General features: G+C 53.2%; 2 protein-coding genes across 4 annotated transcripts in view; both read right to left on the bottom strand.

The window, feature by feature from the left end:
- Positions 1-698: 698 nt before the first annotated feature.
- On the bottom strand, positions 699-12998 carry ARPC1B (actin related protein 2/3 complex subunit 1B). Of its 2 annotated transcripts, none has more exons than XM_079121290.1 (10): positions 12854-12998; positions 6516-6589; positions 5802-5906; positions 5146-5368; positions 4416-4523; positions 3345-3551; positions 3179-3254; positions 2092-2297; positions 1333-1423; positions 699-1023 (listed from the first exon to the last, which is right to left on the bottom strand). In XM_079121290.1, exons 2-10 carry the CDS (start codon positions 6577-6579, stop codon positions 985-987), a joined length of 1119 nt encoding a protein of 372 aa, XP_078977416.1. In that variant the 5' UTR covers positions 6580-6589; positions 12854-12998; the 3' UTR covers positions 699-984. The 2 variants fall into 2 exon arrangements, with proteins under 2 accessions (XP_078977416.1, XP_078977417.1); XM_079121291.1 differs by lacking the exon at positions 12854-12998 and adding an exon at positions 12120-12457.
- A 4093-nt stretch (positions 12999-17091) lies between these two features.
- ARPC1A (actin related protein 2/3 complex subunit 1A) overlaps positions 17092-24080 on the bottom strand; it is a 35188-nt gene continuing 28199 nt past the window's right edge. The window contains exons 8-10 of one of the 2 annotated variants that reach the window (XM_079121292.1): positions 23855-24048; positions 21447-21537; positions 17092-18418 (exon numbers count right to left, since the gene is read on the bottom strand). In XM_079121292.1, the coding sequence (XP_078977418.1) occupies positions 18380-18418; positions 21447-21537; positions 23855-24048 (324 nt within the window). In that variant the 3' untranslated portion in view covers positions 17092-18379. Of the gene's footprint in view, positions 18419-21446; positions 21538-23091; positions 24049-24080 lie in introns of those variants that run through there. The other variant, XM_079121293.1, reaches the window with a different exon arrangement.

Below are 24080 nucleotides of genomic sequence, written 5' to 3'. Positions count from 1 at the left end.
CCTTGGAGGAACCCAGTCCTACCCGGACAGTGCCATGTAGTGCCTTTTCCTGTTTAGGGGAACACTTACGGACCTGTGTCACTACCCACCACCACCATTACACACACAGTGTTGAGGGCCTCACACATGCTAGGCAAGCATTCTGCCACTCAGCCCCAGCCTCAGAACCTGTCCCCCCACCCCACCATGGAGTCTCACTGAGTTGCCTGGGCTGACGGGGAACTCTCAGTCCTGTCTCAGCCTCCTAAGTGACTTGATTACAAGTGTGTGCCACTGTGTCCAGCTCCAGATCTGTTATTTTAAAGCCAACACCTGTGCTTCTTTCTGAAATTGGCTGCAAGTCTGATGTGGAAGGTCGGCGTGCTTCTGCAGAGCTCCTGCAGGAGGCGCCTGGGGTCCGAGGTGATGGTAGTGGGAGGTGCTGCTCAGGGTCTGGGAGGAGGAAGAACCACTGGTTGGGTGTTGCTAGGGCCCCTGTTTGCCTATCAGAAGAAAGCTGCAAAAAGGTTGCCAATGCCTCCCTGCCCATCACGCAGGGTCTAGCGACAGACACATCAGCTCTGGGACCCAAACTTCATTTTATCATGGGCTGACATGAGCTGGGACTGCATTTAGTAGAAAATAAGGGGAACTGTCAGCTTCACTGAAAAGCAGTTCACGTCCATTGGAAAACCACCTTCCTTCCAAACACGGGCAAGCATGTCCACAATTGCATTTTTTATTACCTCCATATTCTGAAGCAGTTCATGACCAGCATTGTGCTTTGGTAGCTTTTTTCTTTTTTTAACAATAAATGAAAGCATTTCTTTAAGAAAAAGGCACATGTTCCTTGAATAGGTAAAGCTCCTTATGACCCCCTCCCCTTCTGATGGAGCAGACCCGATGGGGCCCATACTGGTACCCTAGAAGCATTCAGCAAAGCCTCCCCGAGCCCTTCCTGGCCCCTTCCCCCCAGCCACTGGATGACAGTAGATTCCTCACAGGTCATTTGATCTTGAGGTCCTTCAGGGCTGACTCCAGGCTCTGCAAAGAGGCAGAATGGGCAGACTGGTTCTCAGCTGTTCTGCAGATACCCCATGTCCAGGGCCCTGATCCATGCCCACCTCAGCCCCAGCACAGCAGAGGACAGAATCTGGTCTTTGGAGTGGGGTAGACCTGAGTTTGAATCCCAGCCAGAGGGCATGCAAGCCCAGAGGTTAAGGGCTGCTTACTCCCTTGCTGTACCCCTCAGTCCCCCAGTGCTTTAGGGCATCTACCAGGGAGGAGGAAGCGGTGAGAGGGGAGAATGGTCAGCCTGGGGCCTGGAGGAGGCTGGGATGCAGCAGGCCTCACCTTCACGTCCCAGATGCTCATGCCGCCATCCATGCCTGTAGTGCAGAACTGCGAGCACTTGGCCTTGCCTCCGCTGAGCACTGAGATCTGGCTGTAAAGAGGGCGAGGAGCTTGGGAACCCCAGCCTATGTGCCAGGAGCTCCCAAATTCCTGTGAGACAAGTGCAAGATGGGGGTGCCCAGCCAGGGACAGATTGGGGGCAGGCCTGGGAATCTGCTTTGGGGACCAGTCCAGGCAGATGGAACAGCACATCAAGGATGGTGCAGAGAGGGACATGCACATCTTGGGGGACAAATTGCCAGATGGGAAAAGAAGAGAGAAATGGGGTTGGTTCTAAAGAGCCTTGGCCGCTGGTCAAAGATGCTTAGTTTGAAGAGCAGGCAGAAACAGGGGCTTATAGTCCGTCAGGAAGTTGCCATCACCCTGATTCACCCATGGCTGGCAGCTTTGGGGTTTGGAGGGTCCTATATTAGGTCCTCAGATGACTGTAGAAGAACCCTCAGCTCCACTAGGTTCTAGCAATAGACCCTCCCCAAAAAGCCCAGTGCTTACATCAAGTCAACCCAGAGAACCAAAGGCCCCACTCCAGGGCATTCTAGTTATCTGAGAACACAGAGCCAGGCAAATGCTCAGCCTCCACCTTATGGTATTTTTGTGCAACCCAAAGAGTTCTCAACTGCTTCCCAGATGGGGAGCCTCCAGGGCTTCACCTCTACCTGATTCTTGGCAGCCCTTACCCCGCCCCCATCCTACCCTCACCTGACGCTGTTTTTGTGCAGCGAGTCCAGCCCAGCTCCAGCGCCTGCGCCACCTTCAGAGCTGGCCTTCTTGTCCAGGTTCTGGAAGCGCTCACGGGCTGTCAAGCCGCGCTGTGAGCTCTGCTTGGGCACATCTAGCCGCCCACCAAAGCTCAGAGTCCCCGTGGCACCATCGTAGGTAAACAGCACTGGGAAGCAGTCGTGGCCCTGTGGTGGGGTGGGGTTACTATTGGAGTGCCACAGTGCCCCCATTCTCCACCCACCAGAGGAAAGGTGAGGCGAGGTGCTGGAGAGCATCACAGGCCCCATGATGGCACTTCTACCTAAGACGGATATCCCAGCTTGGGGACATGGCCAGGCCAGAAAGAATTAGACCTCAACCCCAGGTGTATAAATGGGATGGATATGGAAACCGTACTCTCACAGGGCAAGGCCAGAATCTAGCTGAAAATCTGGGACCCCCAGAGAGCCCCACCCAGACAGTTATACCACCTCTAGGAGAGACCCTGCAGCTTAGAATCTCCCCTAGAAAAGGAAGCAGGGCTGATCTGCCTCTGGCACCCCCACATTACATGGAAAGGGACTTGATAGATGTATGGGCAGGAGGGAGAGAGAGCATGGTGCCCTTTCTGGACACCTGTTGGCCCATGCTTCCCCATCCCTACGTGCTTCACCTTCCTGTCACTGGCATTGATCAACAAAATGCAACAGAAATGTTAGAATACAGGGTATGATTCTGTACTTCCCTTTTCTCACCCCAAGGCAACTGGGGAAGCACCTTAGAAACAAGGCCTCCTTCAGATGCGCCCCCCCCCCCCCCCCACAATACCCACATTTCACATGAAATCAGAGCAAGATCCTTACTGTTTTGCCAGGGCAACTGTTTTTGGTGTGTGTGTGTGTGTGTGTGTGTGTTTTGTGAATGAAACATAACCTAACCTATTCTGTCCAATAATGGATACAAAATGGGTGTAAGAAAAGAGGGAAGGAAAAGAGAGGTGGGAAGGGAAAGGGGCGGAGAGTGGCGTGGGCTCACTGGGAGAACTGCTCCTGCCAACCACGCCCTCCCCGCCTCTCACACTGCTTACCGCTGCCACCAGGCTGTTTTCGGTGATGAAGGTGAGGGCCAGCAGTGGCAATGTCTCAGAGGCCAAGGTTGCAACGCTGAGGGGGAGAGCAAAGTTAGCCTCCGGCACCATCTCCTGCCTGCGTCTTGGTTGCCCGTAGCCCTGCACCTTCACCCGCTGTACTCACGCCATCTTCTTGTCGGCATCGGCCAGGCACACAGTGCTGTCATGGCTGACCCAGGCCACACGGTTCCCACTGGCTGAGAAACAGACGCCGTGTACCCAGCCACAGCTACTGCTGGACTCAAACATCAGCTCCCCAAAGGGCATCTTGGAGCCCCATGGTGTGGGTGCTGGTCGCTCCTCCACCTCCTTGATGTAGGCAGAGAAGATCCTGCCAGCAGAAGACAACTGGGGTTTAGTGAGCCTGAGAAGGGACCCCTCTCCGGATCCAGGCTGGCGAGGGCCTCCTGAGTGGCCAGAGCACAAGCTAGGAGCCTGTGTGTTCAAGATCTGGCGCTCCCTCTCCATGGCTTGTGTCTTCATGCTCGATGACTCTGGGCCTCAACATCTCCTTTGTGCAACAAGATGGGGTGGGGACCTAATCTGAGAGCTAACCATCCACAACTGATGTGGCCCTCAGGGGCGGTGGTCCTGTCATGCTGGTCACTCCACAGCCAGCCATGGGATGCCCCTCCTCTCTACTCCCCAGCATTCACCTCTTCTTGATCCACCTGACAGAGGGTGCTGGCAAACTAGCTCCCCACCCACCAGCAAAACAGCAGTCTCACAGGAGCCACCCTTTCTGTGCCTAGGGCCTCTGAAGTGGCTTCTGGTGCCTGCTGTTTCCCAAGCGGAGATTCAGAAGTGGGGCTGGGAATGGGAGGAACGGGCCATCTGCATGAAGCTGGAGAACTGGAGTTTGGTGACCAAGGCAGATTCAGGTGCTGGGCTCAGGACTTAAACACAGTGAGTGGCAACTGAAGACACTACATTCCAGACCTTAGGACAACGAAGCAAGATTCCTTCCAGCTTCTCAGCCATTCATACCTTAGTGTGAATAAGCACACCCACTCATCTTCAGGGGGAAGTCAGGAAACAACAGGGGTGGGAGTTATACGGAGGCAGGAAAGGAGAGCTTCAAAAGACCCTGATATTCAGAGATGGCAAGGGACACGTCTAGCTAAGGGGCTGAAGACAAGACAGTGGTGATTCTTCAGACAGCAGTTTTACTTGGGGTCCCTGGGAGAAGGCTCACCTGCATTTGAAGTCACAGGAACCAGCAGCCAGGAGCACATTGTTGGGGTGCCAGTCCAGGCTGAGGACAGTGGAGCGGATGGGCTTCTTGATATGCTTGCACACCCACCTGGATATGCAGCCAGATGGGCAGCAGGGAGAGGGACAGGTAGTGAGCATCCACAGGCCTCAGCACCCTGCAGGCCACCAATGTCCTAGGTGGGAGGGACCTGGGCTTGCCTGGTGCAGGCAGCAACGTGTTGGGTCCCCTCTGGGGTGAACCTTCTGTCTTGTATCCTTTTAACCTCACAAAGTTATTTTAAGCTATGGTTTCCCAGACTCCAGCTGGGCTCCTGTAGGACTAAGCCGGGTCTGGGAGTTGGTGAGTGGCACCCTGCAGTCTGACGGGCTGGGCATCTGGGGCAAGTGACTTTCCTGCAGGGCCTTGCTGTGCTCATCTATAAAATGGGAAAGATCCAGTCCATGGGGCTGTCAGGAAGTCACGGGTTAGCATGGTGCCCCAGAAGTGGGCCCTGGGATGGTCTATGTCCTTGTTGCCACGTTGAGGCTGGGGGACTCCGCAGAGTCCCTTGCCTCACCTAGAGGATGGACTTTCCTGGGGTCGTGTGAGCAGGAGTCCCAGTATCTCATCCTGTGCCTTCTGGGGACTAGTGCTGCCCGTAGGTGTGCCGTGCTGGGCTTGGCCAGTCCCAGTCCCTCCCAGCCCACGCTGGCCCTGCCCAGGCACACACCAGTCATTCTCTTGCTCGAAATAACAGATAGAGATGACACGGGAGCCGCTGCCCACAGCAAACTTGTTCTCGTTGGGGGCCCAGCGCACACAACGAGCTGCGCGGTTGATCCGCAAGATGACGAGAGTGGGCTTCCAGCTGCGGCCCTTCAGTGTCCACACGTAGGCATTGCGGTCTGTGCCGCAGGTCACAATGCGGTTACTCTCAGGGGCCCAGTCGATACCTGTGAAGGATGAAGGGAACATGAGATTGAAGCCACCAAGCTGAGCTAGCTCTACAGTGGCCACAGGAGGGGCTCAAAGCCACAACCTGCACTTTTTACTGAAGTCCAGTGTTATCTGGAGAGACTAGGGTTGCTACTAGGGCTTATTAGGGGTATGACAGCTTTCCCAGGGTATCACCACACATGCTTGAAAGCAAAGCCAAGAGAGAAAAAAACTGCTTCTCAGAGCGAGAACTGAGCTGCTGGATCAATCCTCTTCTGAACCCACAAACCTTGAGTTTCTCAGTAACAAGAGCCAACATAATTCCTTTACAGCCTAAGCCAGTTTGAAGCAGGACTGTGTTCCCTGCAGCCCAATCTGTCCTCCCTGAGTCAGTGAGTGGGTGTATGACCATGGCCAGCCCTCTCCATCCCCTCAGCAGTCCTGACCCACCTGTCACCTGCCCGTTGTGCTCCTTGAGCTCATGCACCTTGGCCCACTTGGCCCCACTCTTCTCGTAGATGTGCACCTCGTGGTTGTTGGGGCAAATGGCGATCTCTGCAGAGGCAGCAGGAAAGGCTCAGGGAGGGGAAGGAAGCACGGGTGCCCAGCACCCTCCCTGCGACTCCCCTCCATCAGGAACGCCCTTCGCCTCACCCTTCACGACAGCTCTCTCCACTTCAGTGGGGTCCCCTGAAGCCCCTCAGGCCTTGCTGAGCACCCTCCTACCCTTCTCAGTCTGGCAGCCCCTCCCACAGTCTCATGACCCAGGACCTATTCCTGTCCTGCTGCTCTGGGGGGGCTGCCCTGCTACTGCTCCCTGACCCCCATTCCAGCCAGTCTCCCAGCCACTCCTGACACCTTGGCTCCTACCCTGCCCCACCCTGGCTTCAGTGCCACTTGCTCAGAAGGTCTTCTTTTCACCCTTTCACAGCCTCCCTCCTAAGGCCCCCAGCTTCATTTCCTGCCCTCTCACCTTCCCTCAGGAGGCCCAAGCCGTTGTGTCCTGTCTTAGCCCACCGCCCACCCTTCTGCCCACGCATGCCAACACCTACAGCAGGGCCTGGCTGGCCTGCGCCACACCCTCTGGACCCTGAGCTCTTCCCCCTTCCCTCCAGCACCTCCCTCAGTACAAAGGGTGGAGGGGCACTCCCAGCGGGCACTCACGGGTGCGATCCTTGTTCCAGGCGTGGCAGCTGATGGGCTCCACCAGGAAGCTGTGGTAGGCCATGGCTCAGCTCCTGCACCCAAGAGAGGGAGAGAATGCAAGTCAGCTCTGCTGCCCAGAGACCAGGCTCCACGTGACCCCATGGGGTCTGTAGCAGGAAGGCCATCCCAGTTTCAGAGGGGCAGCAGTTTGCAGGGAAGGATGGCAGAGCCCACCCATGTCTCCTGACAGGCCTGGCACGGGGCTTCCCGACCTGGGGCCTCAGTTTCCCTCCCCCTAAGAGGGCAGGTGTCACTGGATGTCTCTGGCTCCAGGGAACAAAGAGTGGGATGGGCAGGGCTGGGGAGAGGACCTGCAGATGAAGGTGGGGTTGTGAGTGGGGTGTGCTGGGACCTGAGTCAGACAGGCCCAGCGCAGGTGAGCTGTGCCTCATCGGCTGACCCTCCACTCTGCCACCATAAGGTGCGGGTGAAGATGGAATGCAGCAATCCTGTAAGCCTCCCAGCATGCAGCAGGCTGGCCCTCCATGCCTGGAGCCCGGGGCCCCATGGGTGGAGCAGAGGTGGACAGACATTCACTTGCTATACTCGGGCTGTAGGAGGTGCAGGCCTGGGTGGTGGGGTTTTAGAGAGACCCCAGGGTGGCCTACCTGTAAGGGTGGAGGAGGAAATAGGGGCAGTGGGGTGCCTGGAGGAGGGAGGGAGGGCATGCAGCCCCCAAAACCAGCCTCCATCACTGCCAGGCCCCACCGACCATTCCCAGCCGTCACAGAGCTTCAGAGGAACCACGGAGGGTGGGAGGCACAACCCTGGCTCTCCCCTCACCGCTGCCCCCACCTCGTATCAGCTCTTTCCTGCTGCCTAGTCATCCCCCCTGCCTCGGCAGGGTGCTGCCCCTGGCCAGCCTGGGGCCTCCCATTTAGCCAGATGCGCCTTCAAGGCCAGTTCTGCCCAACTGGAATGTTCTCTGTGCTTCCCTAAGCCACTCCTGTGCTGCCCAGCCAAGATGTACAAGTTCAAAAGACCCAAAGAGACCGTCACTTCTGCAAACCCACTCTCTGCCCACCTCCTGGACTCAGCTCAGAGCCGCAGGGGCCTGGGAGTAGAGAAGCCCCAGACACTCCTATGTGCCAGCTGTGTGGCCCCGGGAACATCTCTCACCCTCTCAGAATCTGTTTCTTCAGCTTTAGGGTGGAAACAGGAACCTCGCCTCCCCAGAGGTGTCGAGAGGGTGACATATGATACACCACACTTGGCACCAGGGGGTGTTCAAGACGTGGCCCTCTTGGTCCATAATGGATGTGATGGCACCTAGCCTTGGTTTATCCACTGAAGAGTCAGTCTCCCCAGCCAGGCCGGAGGATGATCCTGGGACACAGAGGACACGCCTGCTCAGGCCTCCGCATTGTTCCCTGGGTTCTCTGTTCATGCTCGCCACTGCCATTCACACCTCTCTATCCTGCTTGTGAAGATCCTGCCCCCATCAGCAGCCCCTGCATGTACTGCCATTCAAGTCTGGATCAGTGGTGCTCGGCCTGCTGCCCCGCAGCTCACTGCCTGGTGGGCCCTGCCCGGCCTGCCCACCCAGAAGCATCCTCTGCTCTTTTTCTTTCTTTTCTTTTTTGGTATCAGGGATTAGATCCAGGGGTGCTTGACCACTGAATCACATTCCCAGCACCCCCCTTACTGAGACAGGGTCTTGCTGAGTTGCTAAGAGCCTCACTAAGTCGCCGAGGCTAGCTTTGAACTGTAATTCTTCTGCCTCAGCCTCCTGAGCCACTAGACTACAGGCATGCGCCACCACGCCTGGCCACACCCGTTTTTAAGTACAACAGGACGTTCTGGAAAGTTCTTCAGCCAGAATAAGACAGAAGTGTGTGCATCTGTATGGTGTAGGGACTGTCTCTATTCCCTCCATGCCTGGAACAAGGCCTCAAGTGGGTCCTCCTCAGTTAACATGTGCAGAGAAGGTGGACAGGCAACCCATGTGCACACGCGTGAGGACACTGCCACAGGCACCGTTCACGTGCACACTGAGCCTTACACGGAGCAGGAACATGGCCCCAGCACAGCTGCCCTGCTAATCTCTCCCCCAAGGCCTCTTGTGTAAGGCAAGGCCCCTGCCTGAAGCGCCGCCTCAGAGCCCTGGGCTAGGTCAGGAGGCCTGACGGGCATTTCCCTGAGTACTTCCGGGGTGGCCCAGGTTTGGGCCATCACTGCCCATGCCAGGTGACTAGACTGAGGAGAGGGAAGCTTGAGACTGACCAAGTTGCTCATCTGCCCCTGCTCCATGGTCTGGGTCATCGGTGGGGCCAAGGCAGGGCTGAGGCAGGGCTGAGGCTAATTCCTGGCCTCCAGTGGACAATGTCGGCTTCCACCGCTTCAGTGGGAGCAAAAAGAAGCTGGGGCTGCAGACTGTGTGGGGGCCTAGAGATGTGACTAGGAAAGGACGAAAATTCTCCTTCACTCTTTTTATTTGCGGTGCTGGGGATTGAACCCAGGGCCTTGTGCTTGCGAGGTGAGCACTGTACCGAGCTATCTCCTCAGTCCTGTGTGGGGGCCTAGAAATCGAGCTTGGGGGACCCTGAGCTAGTGGGCAGACCTGACTTTTTAGCAACAACTTGACACTCCTCATGGGCCCAGGCACTTCTTTGTCCTGGCTGTGAAGATGGAGTGGCCACTCCCATCAGCAGCCACCCCATGTCCCAGTGAGCAATGCAGCAGGAGGACCTGGGGAACCCTGACCCTGTTTCCTGGACCCCCGAGGCTGATGGGGGAGGTGCTGGTGAAGTTGGCCACAGGCAGTGTGACAGACGGGGGGGGGGGGGGGGGGGGGGTGTTCAAGCCACACCTATCAGCCAATCACACTCTAGCATGAATTCAGACCATGAAGGGGGCAGGGAAGAAGGGTAAAGGAGGGCAGGAGAGAGGAAGACTCATTTCCCCCTTTTTATAACTTCTGCAAAGCAACTGAAACTGACAGGGCCCACAAGTACTCCCAACCCCTTTATCTTCCCACTGAGGAAGTGGGGGCCCCAAGAGGCAGTCAGCCTTGGGGCTCTGGTCAGACCCAGGAATCAGCCCTCACAGCCCACCACCCTGCCTCAGGACTTTGACTTAATCATTCCTAGGAAAACCTCTAACTACCAAACGCCTGCTGCTTGCCGCCCACCCGGCTGCAAAAAACTTACAGGGAAACCCAACTGGGCCTGCTTCACCCCAGTGCATGGATGCCAGGCCTTAGCACTGCCCCTGGTGGAAGAGGGTGGCTGGGAACAGTCTCTCCGATCTCCTTGATACTGTGGCCATGAGAGCCAGTTAAGTCTCTGACAGCTGAGGAACATGAGAGAAGGGGACCCTGGGGGGTGGCATTAGGACCAAGAGTCCACATGTGGTGCTCTGTGTTCCCTCATCACCCTGGAAACAGTGAGGCTGGGGGGAGTGGGCCAAAGCCCTTGCCGTCCTCTGCTGGCTTCAAGCCACCTCCTGCCAGCCTGGGGTTGGGTCTCCTCGAAGGAGCAGGGGCCGGTACCAGCAGACCCAAGCTGGGTGGGCCTGGGGAGGGAGGAGGGCAGTGGGGCTGTGCTCAGGGGACCCTCGCAATTCCCTGCAGGGGCCAATGTAGGGGCTTTGGATCTCCAATGTGGGGTAGGGGTTTCTATTCAGGGGGTATCAAAGACCACCCACTGGGGTGTGAAAAAAAAATTTTTAACATGAGGTCTCAGACTTGGAATATGGCTCGGTGGTAGAGCACTTGCCGAACATGTGCACTGTCCCCTGCAAATGCCACTCACAACACAATGTTTCACTATGTTGCCCAAACTGACCTTGAACTTGTGGGCTCAAGTGATCCTCCTGTCAGCCTTCCAGTGCTGGGACTACAGGCGTGTACCACCTTACCCAAGAAAACCCCCGCCTTTTTTTTTTTTTTTTTCTTATTACATCCTGTACTTCAACAGAAGTTCCAAGAGCGGGTACACGTTTTTTTCACCGAGATGTCCCCAGCATGGATTAGGGGCCTGGACATGGTAGGTGCTCCATAAATATTCCAGGAAAGTGGCCTACGAATGAACTGCATCATCATTTTTCTGATGTCTGTCTTGGAATCTAAGGAATATGCTGTACTACTTCAATAGTGTGTGGATGTTATGTGAGTTGTAGAAATTTTTGTAGAAATTTGAGGGTATGGACTCAAATATTTCTCCCAGTGGAGCCAATGGTTAGAAAAACTTGGAAACCTCCCATCTATAGGCTCCTCTCTCCTCCAAGTAAGATGGGCAAAGCCTCAGGCTGCCTGGCTAAGGAAGACACTTCCTGGCCTCTGGCCTCAGTGCTTCTTCCTTACAGTGCTGGGTTTAAATTCTGGCTCTCTCCAGGCTGGCTGGGTGTCCTCACTCAACCTTCCACCCTATCTTTATCCAGCACAGTCTGTGGTCCTTTCTTGCCCGGTTCTGCTAGGTTTCCCTGAATCCAGAGGTCTGGCTGTATTTGAGGCTAAACTAAGCAGGAGCTGCCTGGAGCAAGGACCTTGGCTTTAGAGGAACTCCAGGAAGTCCCCGCCCAGCTCAGGCACTTGGAGGGAATTGCCAGCAAGCCATTTTGCTCAGGGTGCTTAGTGTTACTCAACTTCCTGTTGTGGGTAGGAGCCTGGGTGGTGTGAGCAGCCTTTGCTACCCCCAATCCCTCCTCCCTGACTCTGCTCTTGAAGTCTTACAAGCCAGGCAAAGTCAAGAAACAGACTAAAACAAGTATAAGGCACCACAAAGCACCAATTATGAATAATGAAAACAAAACAAAACCCCAAAACACATAAAACTCAATGCTGGCAGGGCTGTGGAGAAATTCTCTCATTTGTTGCTAATTAGTTTGGTCTTTCTGAAGAGACTGATAAACTGAATTCATTAACTGTGTTAGGAAGGAACACAAGAACACAGCAGGGACTTAAAAATTGTTGACAATCTTGAGTCACATCCATTCTGGTACTGTCACCAATCTTCTTTGTTTCCCCCCTTAAACATGCTCATTAAAACCCTCTTGATATTAGTAACAAGGTGGAAAAATCCAGATGACTACAAAGATAAAAGAGGAAATTGTGATAGTAACATGTTGGGAGGCTGGGGATAAAGCTCAGGGTTTCAGTGGTAGAGCTCTTGCCTAGCAAGCGTGAGGCCATGGGTTCCATCCCCACCACTGCAAAAGATAACACAAAAACAAAACAAAAAAACACACTGGAATGCTATTTAACTATTAGAAAAGACCCACCAATTATGTACAAAGACATAAGGAGGAAACAAACCCGACTGGCATCAGTCAGAGACTGGAGTTTACCCAGAACTTACACATTCTCTATTCTACCCCGGAAGCAAGCCTGAGAAGTTTTATTTTCTCTTTATTCTGTACATGAGCAAACAGGCTCAGATAAAAGCAAAGATCCCCTCAAAGTCACACAGTTCCTCACTGGCACAGCTAGGACGGGACTCCAAGTCCCCAAGGTCGGGTCTATCGGAGCAGACGGACACACGGGAACAGACTGCAGGCTTCCTAATGGCAACAATACACACATTCATAAGCCCTGCGCGCCTGGCGCTCGGCCAAGTGACTTACACACATTCTCCCGCTTCAGCCTCGCAGAGTGAGAGGTCCCCACTGTCCGGATAGGGAAAGTTGAGGCGCACAGAGGTTGGGGGGCTCTCCGCGGGCGGGGGCCGAGGAGCAGGAGCTGGCACTCTGACCCGGGGCCCTGAGGCTACTCACCCTCCGGCGCACCGCCCGGCCCGGCCCCAGGAGCCCGGGGACAGCCTTCCTGGGGCGGCCCTGGGCTCTGGTCTGCCAGGACTCTTGTCACCGCCCGCGGGCCCTGGCCGCGCTCCTGCGCCTCCCGCAAGGAGGGGCCGCCTGGATCGCTCGCCAGGACCCCCGCCCGGTCCCGACCCCTCGGACCGGGACCCCGCGGCGGCGGCGGCCGGGGCGTGGCGGGGCCGCCAGCTCATTTCCCGGCCGCAGCAACCCGGAAGGCTGGAGGATGCAGGGGAAGTGGCTGGGCGTGGGGCCCCGCGGGCCCGCAGAATCGGGGAGACGGCGACACCCCGCGGGGCCGAGCGGGAGGCGGGGGCCCGGAGCGAGGCCGCCCGCGGTGCCTGGCGTGCGGGGCGCCCCGCGTTCCCTCCCCGGGCCCCACTCCGCCGGGCCCCGCGAGCCGCCCTCGGGCGCACCCCGCGCCCCCGCACCTGCGGGCAGCCCCGCTGGCTCTCGTCGCCCCGCACCGTCGGGCCGCGCCCCGCGTTCGCACCTCCCGGCAGCCCCGACCCCCCGCCGCGCGCCCGTCCCGCGCCCCTCACCTCGGGCCGCCGCGGCCGCGGACTCTGGGCAGTCGACGCGCCGAGCCGGCTCCGGGCCCCGCGCAGCGCCGCGGCCACTTCCTCGTGGGCGGGGGGCGGGGCCTCGCGGCTGGGCTCAGCGGGGACCGGGGCGGGGACCGGGGCGGGGACCTGGGGCGGGGGCGCGAGATCCAGGCCCCGCCCACCCTTGGGGCTGGGGGCCGCCACCATCCGCACTGATCTCGGATCCCTAGACGTGCCCGGAAATCGCGGGCCGCCACCGCTCACTGCCTTCTGGGCGGGGAAACTGAGGCGGGAGAGAGGCGGCCACCCGGGCGGCTGCCCTCCGCGGGGAGCGCCGCGCCGGGATGGCGAGCTCAGTGCGCACGTGCTGCAGGGCGAACCCCTGCATCCTTCGTCCCCAGTGCTCTGTCCCTGGGAGCCCAGATGTCCCTGGGGTCACGTGCGGGTCCTGCTCGGGTGTAGGCAGCGAGGGCGTGACCAATCCTCGCCATAGAACAGGGGTGCTGGTTCCCTGCAGGGGTGCACACTGGCCACCCACCACCAGTGACTTTCTGCCCTCCATGCCACCATAGCCCGCTTCAGGTCTTTGCTTCATCTGGTTGGCCTCCCAGCCACCTGATTTGGTGTGTTAGGCCACGTGGTCCCCAGAGGTCCTTGAGCCCTGACCTCATGAGTGCAGATGTGGTCAGGTAGGTGAAAACCCCAGAGAAAACTACTCTCCAGAATTTGCCTCACTCGAAACCGGGAGTGGGGGCTTCACGGTTTTCAGGAGGTGGGTAGCCAGACCCTCACTCTGTCAAGTCTTAGAGCTTTGACACATGCTGTTCCGTCTACCTAGAACATTTCCCCACCTGTCTTCACCTGCCAACTTGGGTTCATCCTACAGGAGGTAGCCCAGTGTCGCTGAGGTCACTCTGTTCACCCCCACCACCATTGGAGGTGTCCCCTCGACTTCCAACAGCATCTCATGTCACCATTCTGGACTCCCATTTACAGAGATGGCTCTTCTCCTGAGTAGTGCCTTGAAGGACCCCATGTGTTAATTCAAGTGGAGCACTTTCCCACGGTGAGCACTGTCCATGCCCAGTGAACTTGGGCTAAGGTCATCTTGACAGTGAAAATTTTCCTGAGTTGTGGGGGAGCTGTGATCCAGGTTCCCGCATCTTGCTGCTCCTTGGCAGTTTCAAGTGCTCTGTAACAGCAGCCCTCTTCCCATGGGACAGTGCAATTTAATGCAGAGTGACTTTCTAGTTGTTTCCATGAATTCCATTCTACCCCTCTGCAGCTCCACAGATGCCCAGGGAATGAGCCCAGGAAGCCCTGAGTGATCTAACGCCATCAGTTTGTGGTGTCTCTCTTTCTCTGTGCCTGACTTAACATGACCCAGTTGAAGGAAAGCCCAGGACTTTGAAGGATGATCCAAGGCAAAGAAGCCCCTTCTGGGTGAGCTACTTGAGTCTGGACAGAAAGTGCAGCAGCCCCAGTAGAAGCTGATCAGGGGAAGTTCAGAGTGGGAAGAATCGGGACAAATGATCTGGTCAACCCAACTGCTCAGCCTGAGCCCAAGTAATTGGCTTAATTTTTAAGCTGGTTTGCACTGAATTTTTCTGCTCCCATTACCAGAAGCATCCTAACCAACCTGCATAGAGACTCCTTTCTCCTAATGTGAAAGGAGAACTGAAGTAGCCTGATTGAATGAGAAGACAAAGTCCCCAAGTGCAGCAACCGTGTTTTCATTGTCCACTCTGCCATCCCCAGTACTGGCTACAGCCTGAGTAGAGGAGTCACTCAATACCTGTCTGCAGAATGAATTAATAAGTGATCAGAAGTGAATAAATGATTAGAAACAATCCAATTCTGATTCTGCTACTTAACTGGAAGTGTAGCCTCAGGCAAGTCACTCTTGATGTGCTTGTTTCGCATCTGTGAAATGAAGCTGATCTGCCCTGTCCGCCCACCCATAGGCCTGCAGCATGGCGGGAAGGCCAAAGAATGGGGGAGCAAGCTCGACTGCAGTGTGACGGGGGACATTATTTGAAATGGCTCCGTGTGCGGGGTGGGGGGCGGGGTTGTTTTCTAAGCCTGTAAGTGAAGCAGCTCCTTGGGGTAGGGGAGCTTGGGGATGGAGGAGTTTCATCTGGAGTTCCGAGAACAACTTGGACTGCTTTCTGCTTCTTCCTGGAATCTTCGTGCGGTGCCCTGGGATGAAGATGCTACACTCCCCTTTCTTTTCTGATCTCAGGTTTCCAAGAAATGCAGCCACACACCCAGTTGATTTGGAGGAAGGCAGCCTGAGCTGGTGCCGGGTCTCTGGGTGGGTCAAGATTCTTGCTGACTCTGTTCCCTCCTCCTCCCTGTATTAGCCTTGGGGCCTCTTGGTCACAGGCTGACTGTAGGCAAGGGGGGGTGGGGGGACGGACGGACCTTTCCCAGGAGCTTCCAGCACAATATTCTTTGTTTCTTTGGCCAGAACAAGGACGTGTCCAACCCAGATTGGGCACTATGGGTCCCTTTCCCTGAGGCCGAAGGATCCATCGCCAGATAACTGTTAGTAGGAGAGAAGTGGGGAAACCTCTAAGTCCCCTCCAAAGGTCCCAAGGACATGTCCACTAGAAGCTGAGGCCCACAGAGGTTTCAGTCTTCCACCAGAGACTTATGTGTCAGTGCAGTTCCCTTAAAGTACCGTCAAGAGGGTTCCTCTCCCCTGAGTTCCAGTGACATCTTCCCATTTCTGAGCTTGGGTGAGCTGACCAGGTGGCTACTATAGCATCTCCACTCCTTGCTCCCGCCCGGTAGGGAACATGCTTAGGAGTTACCATTGGGGCACTACAGAAACTGGTCATTCCCCTCTCAGTGCTTGAGTTTTATCATTTACAAAATGTGGAGATAACAGTACAGTCATGGTGGTTGTGGGTAGTCAATGCTGACTGCTTTCTTTGGTGTCCTGGTACAGTAAGCTATTTTTCCAGTAATGTGCTGCATTTAAGGTATACCTTACACACCTTTCCTCAGGGACCCTCTTGTTCCTAATTCTATATTAGTGGTTTTCAAGCTTCAAAAAAAAAAAAAAAAAATCACACTCACACTAAGATGTATAGTCATGTGTCACTTAATGACAGGGATACACAGAAACGCACCATTAGGCTGAGCATGGTGGCACATGCCTCTAATTCCCAGCTACTGGGGAGGCTGAGGCAGGAGGATCACAAGTGCAAGGTCAGCCTCAGCAATTTAGCAAGACTGTCTCAAAACATAAAAGGGGCTGGGGAGGTAGCTCAGTGGTGGCGCACCCCTGAATTAAGTCCCTGGTACCAGAAAACAAAAAATAAGAGATGTAGCACTAGGTGACTTTGTTGTGCAAATGTGAGTGAATTTACACAAACCTGGGTGGTATGTGTCAATCACTGGATGTGGTCTCTTGATGCATGCAAGAGACACGGGAGAAGAGATGTGTCAGACTGCTTGCTGACGGCTGGCTGCTGGTGTAACGTGGCATTCGGTTTCTACAGTAAATTTTTTTTTCTTTTAAAGTAGGAGAATACTCTAAAATAACAATAAAGCTGGGCATGGTGGTGCACACCTGTAATCCCTGCCACTCGGAAGGCTGAGGCAGGAAGATTGAGAGTTTGAGGCCACTCAGCAAGACCCTATCTCAAAATAATAAATTAAAAAGGACCAGGGATGTCACTGAGTGGCAGAGTGCCTACCTAGCCTACTTGAGGTCCTGGGTTCAATCCCCAGTTACCACAACATCCCCCCCCCCCCCGAAAAAAACCCCAATAATATTAAACAAATAAATAAACAATAAAATATAAGCATAGCACATACATAAAGCAGTAAAGTTTTTTTATTATCATTATCACGTATTATGTACTCTATATAATTGTACGAGTCATACTCTGACACAGCTGGTGGTGGAGTAGGTCTGTCTGCACCAGTTTCACCACAAACGTGAATGGTGCATGGCACTACCTCTTTACAATGCCACGATGTCACTAGACAACAGGAATTTTTCAGCTCCATTATAACGGAATGGGATCCCCATCACATATGTGGCCCATTGTGGACACAGAACCCAGGGGTTCAGAACCCTCAGATCAGAGGGCAGACTGCCAGCACTGAGGGCATCTGGCTGCTGGGACTGGGGAGATCCTTTCCCCTGGGTGTAGGTTAAAAAAAAAAAAAAAATCCAAAATAACTATGTGTCTACTATGTTTCTGGAGTTTAAGTAAATGTTGTGTTTTTTTGGTTGTTGATTCTTTCATGGGGTACACTGCTTCACTAAAAATCTTGGCTGGTCAAACCGTATCATATTGTGAAACCAGAAGGAAATTTAGAGCTCATTCCTGTTTCAGGCCAGGTTTTGTCTACCCCCCCATAATGACAGCCTGACTGAGGCACTGTGTGCAAACACATGTGCACGAAAGAGCTCCTGCCACTGGGGTGCAGAGAGGGATCTACAGCACAGGGGATGGGGCAGGGCCACCAGGCCGACACCTCTGGCATTAGACTCTTTCTTGGAGATAATAAGTCTTCCCATGAGTTACCAAAAGGACAAAATGAGTCTTTTACAAATATCATGTCCTTTGACAGACATTTTACCAGCACCCTAGAGAGCTGCTAGAATCACTGTTCTGAGCAGGGAGATCAAGAATGTGGCCAGGCTCAACATGTGGCGAGGCTGAGACCTAGTTTGTGTTTATTTATTTTGTTACTTATTTATACTTGTACTCCATAAGATTCTCATACTTGCTACATCAAATGTCACATCTAATTAGGATGAAAATAACTTGGCTCAGGCATAATAATCTCTAAGATGATACTGTTCCCATTGCAAGCGGCTCTATCAATGGTGAGCTGCCCCATTGTGGGCACAGGGCAGAGGCTGGACATTGGACCTCAGAGTCCCCAGGGGCAGGCTCCCACAAGGCTGGCTGCTCAGAGGAGCGAGCTGCTCTGTTGCTCAGTTGGGAAGTGCAGGGCACCTACTTTGCAGAAGTGTTATGATGCGGAGTGTTCAATAAAGGGTCAATGGTTAGAGTACGTAGGATGATGCAATGTAAGAAACTGAACTCTAACTAAGTACCCTAAAACCAAACTAATCTAATGAGGAACTTATCCATATTTTTCTATTAAACATGGAAACAGTATAAGGAAACACAACCAAAAACACATTCGGGATTTTTTATTTAATTTTCTAGCAGACAATTTACATACCTCCTTCCCCCTTTCCTTTAAGTTAGTGTGACAACTTTCCATAATAAACTACTTAAAGAGAAGCTTTGGTCAAGAATGGAATGAAATAGCAAAAACAAAAAAACAAAACAAACAAACGAAAAAAAAAAAACCACTGTTGCCTTTAAAAAACCAACATTTTCACCAATTATATTCAAACAAAAACACAATAGTCGCGCGATATGTGTTTACAGTGTTTCCTGGGGCCGGCTTTCCTCACCACCATGCAAATGGCAGATCTGCAGTCAGCCATGTTTCTCATGCTGGATGGTGGAGGCTCACACAGCTTCACATTATCCGGAGACCCTGGATCGAAGACTCTAAGGTCTTGAAAAGGCAGGAGGAACAGTGATTATTTTTGAGAACTGGTGAACCTGTTGCTTCCTTCCTCCAAGGCACCACATTCCTACCCTGCCCCGCTGGTGGAGATGCCCCAGCAGTGGACTGCTGAGTTCACCCACAGAGACCCTCCTGGACTGGGCTCCCCCAAGGGCTCTTGGCAGTAAGCCTCTGGTTCCCTCGCCCAGCCCACAGGCTCTGAGCCACACCCACTCCATATTCTCAAGGCAAACTTCCTTCTGCATCACTGGCCCTAGGGGACGAGGCTACCTGTGTGCTTGTGCCTTGTCTCTGCCCTCACTAAGTGCCCAAATGGCAGGCACTCCTTCCGCAGGTCACATAATAGACAGCCTGGTACCCGCACGCAGCAGGTGCCAAGAGGGGTACAGATGACAGAGCCGATCGTGCCAGGACCTCTGCACTTCTAAATGTACAAACAGGAAAGAAGCTGTGGGCAGAGGGGCCAAAACAAGGGCGGCTCTGTAACTGCCCAAGTGGTGAGGAAGGTGCGGGGTGGAAATGCCAGGACAACAGGCGCAGAAGGTAAAAAAGAGGTGCGACACTTGGGGCAGCTGGTTTCCCCAAAGGGCACCAAGGAGCCTCTTCCATTCCCAGCTGACTGGAGCCGTAAACGCTGAGCCGTTAACGCTGAGCCGTTCTGGAGGTGAACCAGGAGAAGGTAAATTCAGAGCCACACACAGAAGCAAAGCTTTTTACCTTGCCCCTCCTCTGGGGTTCCTGTCTCACCTACCAGCGATTACCCCCAACTAGAGAGTGCACGGTCTTCCTGGATTTCTCCCTCACTGTCTATGTGCCCTTCCACTTGGTGTCCTCGGGGTCTCCCCGGCCCAGAACCTCTTGTCCAGCCCTTGCCACTGCATGAGCTCACATCCTCACAAGGCTCCCTGATGCAGCAGCCCAGGCAGCAGCCCAGGCCACCGTCACCCACATCAGATACTGGAACAGCTCCCGGCTGTCTCCAGGCAGCCCTGGTTCCTGTGCTGGGCCAGGCCTGGCTCTTGTCTTTAGCTCTGCCTCACGCCTCTGTAGCACCCCCTATGGGCGGCACTTTGGAGGCAGAGTGTGCGCGGGAGGCATGGCTGCTCTGCAGGTGCTGCTCTGACAGCCTGGGGCGCCACCGCTGACTTCCTGACTCCACACTCTGCAGCATCTACGTGCAGCTTGGGTGCCGCTTCCTGCCCACAGCACTGGGAGCCCACGCCCCCGCCTTCCTCCACATAAACACCAGGCCTGGCCTCTCTCTCAGAGCTCCATGCAGCTCAGCCCCCAGCTCTCTCTTCTGCCTCAAGAGCCCCTCAAGGATGCTTTTCCTCCATATCCTCAGTGCCAGTACCCTGCCTGGTACCCAGCGGGTATGCAGTGAGTGCATTTTAATTAGTGTAAGCCATAACAATATACTGTGCAGTTCAAACAGGCTGGTGTCCAGCACAGGGCCTGCTTCCTGCTTCCAACCAGAGCACTCAAGCTTTCCTCAGTGAATACATGCCGACCAAGAGTGGCTACCCCATGCCACCGAGAGTGGTGGCTCCCTTCTGCTGAAGAGTTTTATGATGCCAAGAGAACCAGTCTAATTACTGGTCTATCCTCCTGCCATGACAGGAGCTGACACTGTTTCAAGAAACGAGAAACTTTCTTTTTAGGAAGAGTTTGAACACACAATTCGTTCTGAAAGGTAGAAATACCTTGAAATTGGCTGCCCACACTCCCCACCCGAGTCCCCTAGCAGGCACGCTGCTCAGTTCAGCCTGTGTGGCAGGCCATGCTCTTGGGATACTGTGACTCTGGGTGTGGGGCTGCCTCGGGGTCCTGGATTCTCTCCGCCGAGCTGGCACAGCTGGCCCCTCGGCGGGTTTGAGAACTTGTCTTACAATTTCAAATCGAAAGATGGAAAAATTGAGGGCTTAACTGCTGAATTTGTGACTAAGTTCCTCTGTTTAATAAATGTAGACTTGATTTCAGTTTCAAATCTCCCCAAGCTACCTAAATTGAAAAAGCTTGAGCTCAGTGACAACAGAATCTTTGGAGGTCTGGATATGTTAGCAGAAAAACTTCCAAATCTCACACATCTAAATTTAAGTGGAAATAAACTGAAGACATCAGCACCTTGGAACCCTGGGGACATTAATTGAGAGACAAAGAAGGCATCAATTCAAACATCCTTGACCACCTTTATTAAGAGACCTGGGCCATCCAAACTATCCCCCAAAGCCCTCCTAACTTCCAAGAAGAAAAAGTCAGATTGTCTGAAAAGCCTGGATCTATTTAACTGTGAGGTCAATAATCTGAATGGCTACCGAGAAAGTGTGTCCTGGCTCCTGCCCCTACCTGGACAGCTATGATCAAAAAGATTAGGAAGCCCCGACTCAGATGTGGAGGTGGATGGTGTGGATGAAGAAGGAGAAGCTGAGGAAGACGAGCAGGATAAGGACGGTGAGGAGGAAGAATCTGATGAAGAAGATGAAGAGGAAGATGAAGAAGGGGAAGAAGACGAAGATGGAGTCAGCAGGGAGGAAGAAGAATTTGGGCACCATGGAGAGGTAGATAAAGATGAAGAAGATGAGGAGGAAGAGGAGGAAGAAAGATGGAAAGGTAAAAAAAGGAAGAGAGAAATGGATGATGGTGGAGAAGATGATGAAGGTCTCAGATAAGCTGCAAAAACAGAACTGTTCATTGCTGGTTGGACTGCTCATGGATTTGACAGCTGACACCCACCCACCCAAAGAGCCAAAGAATAGTTCCTGTGACATTCTCCCTTCCTCCTTTAAGTCCCTCTTGGTAATCCACCACCAAGCTTGGGGACTTTGCCCCAACAAAATTTTATGTTGTTAGGTTTTTTTGTGTAAAAGTCTTACATAGCATGGCTAGCTGTGATTGGTGAGTCAACTGTCTGTAGCTACCAGGTGCACCCAGACTGTAACAGCATTTTCTACCTTCTGTACAACAAAAAAGCTTTGTAAGTAAGATCTTAACATTAAAAAAGAAAAAGAAGAAATACCTTGAAATCCCAAATTGTCATGGCTCCATCAATGCCAGTAGTGCAAAATTTGCGACAATCTTGTTTGTCCACCTCATAAATAGACACTTGACTGAAAAAAAGCAGAAACAAGACATTGTGCAGTATGTGGTGAAGTGAGCCCGGCCTTCCTGACTAATCGCATAAGGAATGTTTAAGGAAATGAACTGTCTTTCAGCTCCTGGATCTTAACTTGTCCGTCATCATTAGGAAGCAGCAATCTGACCCTGAAAATATCCCAAAGCCTTTCAGCACCAGATGTCCAGGAAAGGCAAAACTGAAAAGGGGGAAAGTTACGAGCCTGCGTGAATTAGAGTGACCTGGAGAAGCAGGTGACCCGGCGCTCACAGCATGCAAGTAAATGTCTGGGGAGCTGGTTGTGGGCAGGGCCATAGCACTAATGGAAATGGAAAGAATGTTTGTTTGTTTGTTTTTTAAACTAGAGGCATGATGGGAGCATGACTAAAATCCAACTTGCTCTAAACAAAACCTCTAGGACAGCCAGTGCCCAAGGCAGAGAGCCCTCCCTGCATCCGAAATGAATCATTACACGTGCGAGCAGCAGGCAGACACTCCCCAGATGCCAACCAAGCGAAGTAGAGGAACAGATAAATGAAACAACTTGTCTGGGCCTACTTATGTGGAAAGTGTTCCAGAAAATCAATTCCATGGTTCAGACAATATTTTTCGTTCTCTTCTGAAAGGTCTAGAACTTGACCCTCTTGGAAGGTGATGGCAAACTACAGCACACACTGACGTTTCTGGACAGCTGAGCCAGCTCTCTGTACTGTCCCGGCTGCCTCTGGGCCACGGGGGAGACCTGAGTGGTTGCAACAGAAACTCTCTGGCCCCTCAGAGCCTACAATGTTTTCCATCTGGTCCGTCAAGAACAAGTTTGCTGACCCAGCTCTATGGCAAAGGAGAGCTGATTTCTGTAAGTGAAAGTCGACTGTCCACTCTGCAAGGGCTTTTCTTTTTATTTTCACCTGAAAGTTTCAGAGAGGCAATGAGACCTGCTTCCTTCCCAATACACAGTCTGCACAGAAACTTGATAGAAACTCCTAACAAGTAACTTTGAGTTGTGCAAGACAAAGACACCTGAAGAGCACGGGGAAAAAAGAAATTTTGCTAATGCCTGCAAGTTCTTATTTTTTAACAGAGCACAGATATTTTAAGTCTCGCTGCCTCTTCACCAAACATGAAGTACAGCCTGCATTTAATAATAATCCACCTAAAGAGCAAGTCTAGAGGCTCCCATTACTTTTCCTGCCATTGACACAATAAACGCCTCTCCGCAAAAAAGTCTTAAGTCTAAGAGACTATCTTATGGCAGCTCACTTGGAACACAATAGTTTATAACATCAAGAGGATATTACAGTTGGGCATGATGTCACACACCTGTAATCCCAGCTACTTGGGAGGCTGAGACAGAAGGATGGCAAGTTCAAGGCCAGCCTCAGCAATTTAGCAAGGCCCTAAGCAGTTTAGTGAGACCCTGTCTCAAAATTAAAAAATCCAAAGTGCTAGGGATATAGCTCAGTGAAAAAGCACCCCTGGGTTCAATTTTCCATACAAATAAAATAAAATAAAATGTGTGTGTATGTGTATATTACATTTCTCCTCTAGATTTACAGAGGTATCCCAAACTTTATGGATGAAACATGATTCTGATACCGTTTTTTGGGGGAGGAGTACTGGGATTGAATCCAGGGGTGCTCTACGACGAAGCTGTACTCCTAGCCCTTTTTATTTTTTATTTTGGCACAGGGTCTCACTAAGTTGCTGAGGCTGGCCTCAAACTTGCCAAGGCTGGCCTTAAACAGGCATAAGCCACCACACTATGCTCTGCTGTCTTTATCATCACATATGCCTGGTGAAAAATCAGTCAAGAGCTTTCTTAGCTATCATTAATGCTAATTTGGTTTCTGTGACTAAATCAAAGATCTTCTTATTTGTATACATTACTGGAATCCACAGATGGGACAAGAGAACACAGCAATATTTCCTGTCCTGTGCACTACCAGAGGAACACGGTACTGAGGAAGGTCTCCTCTTGTTCTCAACCAAGCTGTTGAGAGGATGAGCCTGGGAAGAGGCTGCCCTGACAGGCCCACCACCCCACAGTCTAACAGATCCACCTCCTGCTGGATGTCTCGTGCTATCTGTGAGACATAAGTGACAAGGTGGTGGCAGTTCACTCTCTGTCACAAGCTACAAACAAGAACCTGGTAGTTGGGAAGATACAGATTTATCACTGTTCTCGTTTCTGATGGGATGTCCAGACCTGCAGTGCACAGGGATTTTGCAGGAACTCAGTGAGGAAACAAGGGAAGGAGGCCAGGGCGCTGACTGGAGGGAACTTCCAGGGGGCCCCAGCTGGTGGCACATACGTGATGCTATTCTGGTGCAGTGTCTCCAAGGCTGTGTTGCGGTCCTCGGTTGTGGCCCTCTTGTCCATGTTGCGAAAGCGCTCCATGGCAGACATGTTGCGCTGGATGCTCTGCTTTGGAATGTCTAGCTTGGAGACAAAGGTCAAGCAGCCGCGGTCATCATAGTTAAAGAGCATTGGGCAGCAGTCATGGCCCTGAAACAAGATGTCAGTCAGCCTGGAGGCTC

The sequence above is a fragment of the Sciurus vulgaris genome (assembly GCF_902686455.1).
Source record: "Sciurus vulgaris genome assembly, chromosome: 18".
Taxonomy (NCBI): domain Eukaryota; kingdom Metazoa; phylum Chordata; class Mammalia; order Rodentia; family Sciuridae; genus Sciurus; species Sciurus vulgaris.
This window is presented reverse-complemented; position numbering and strand designations above follow the sequence as displayed.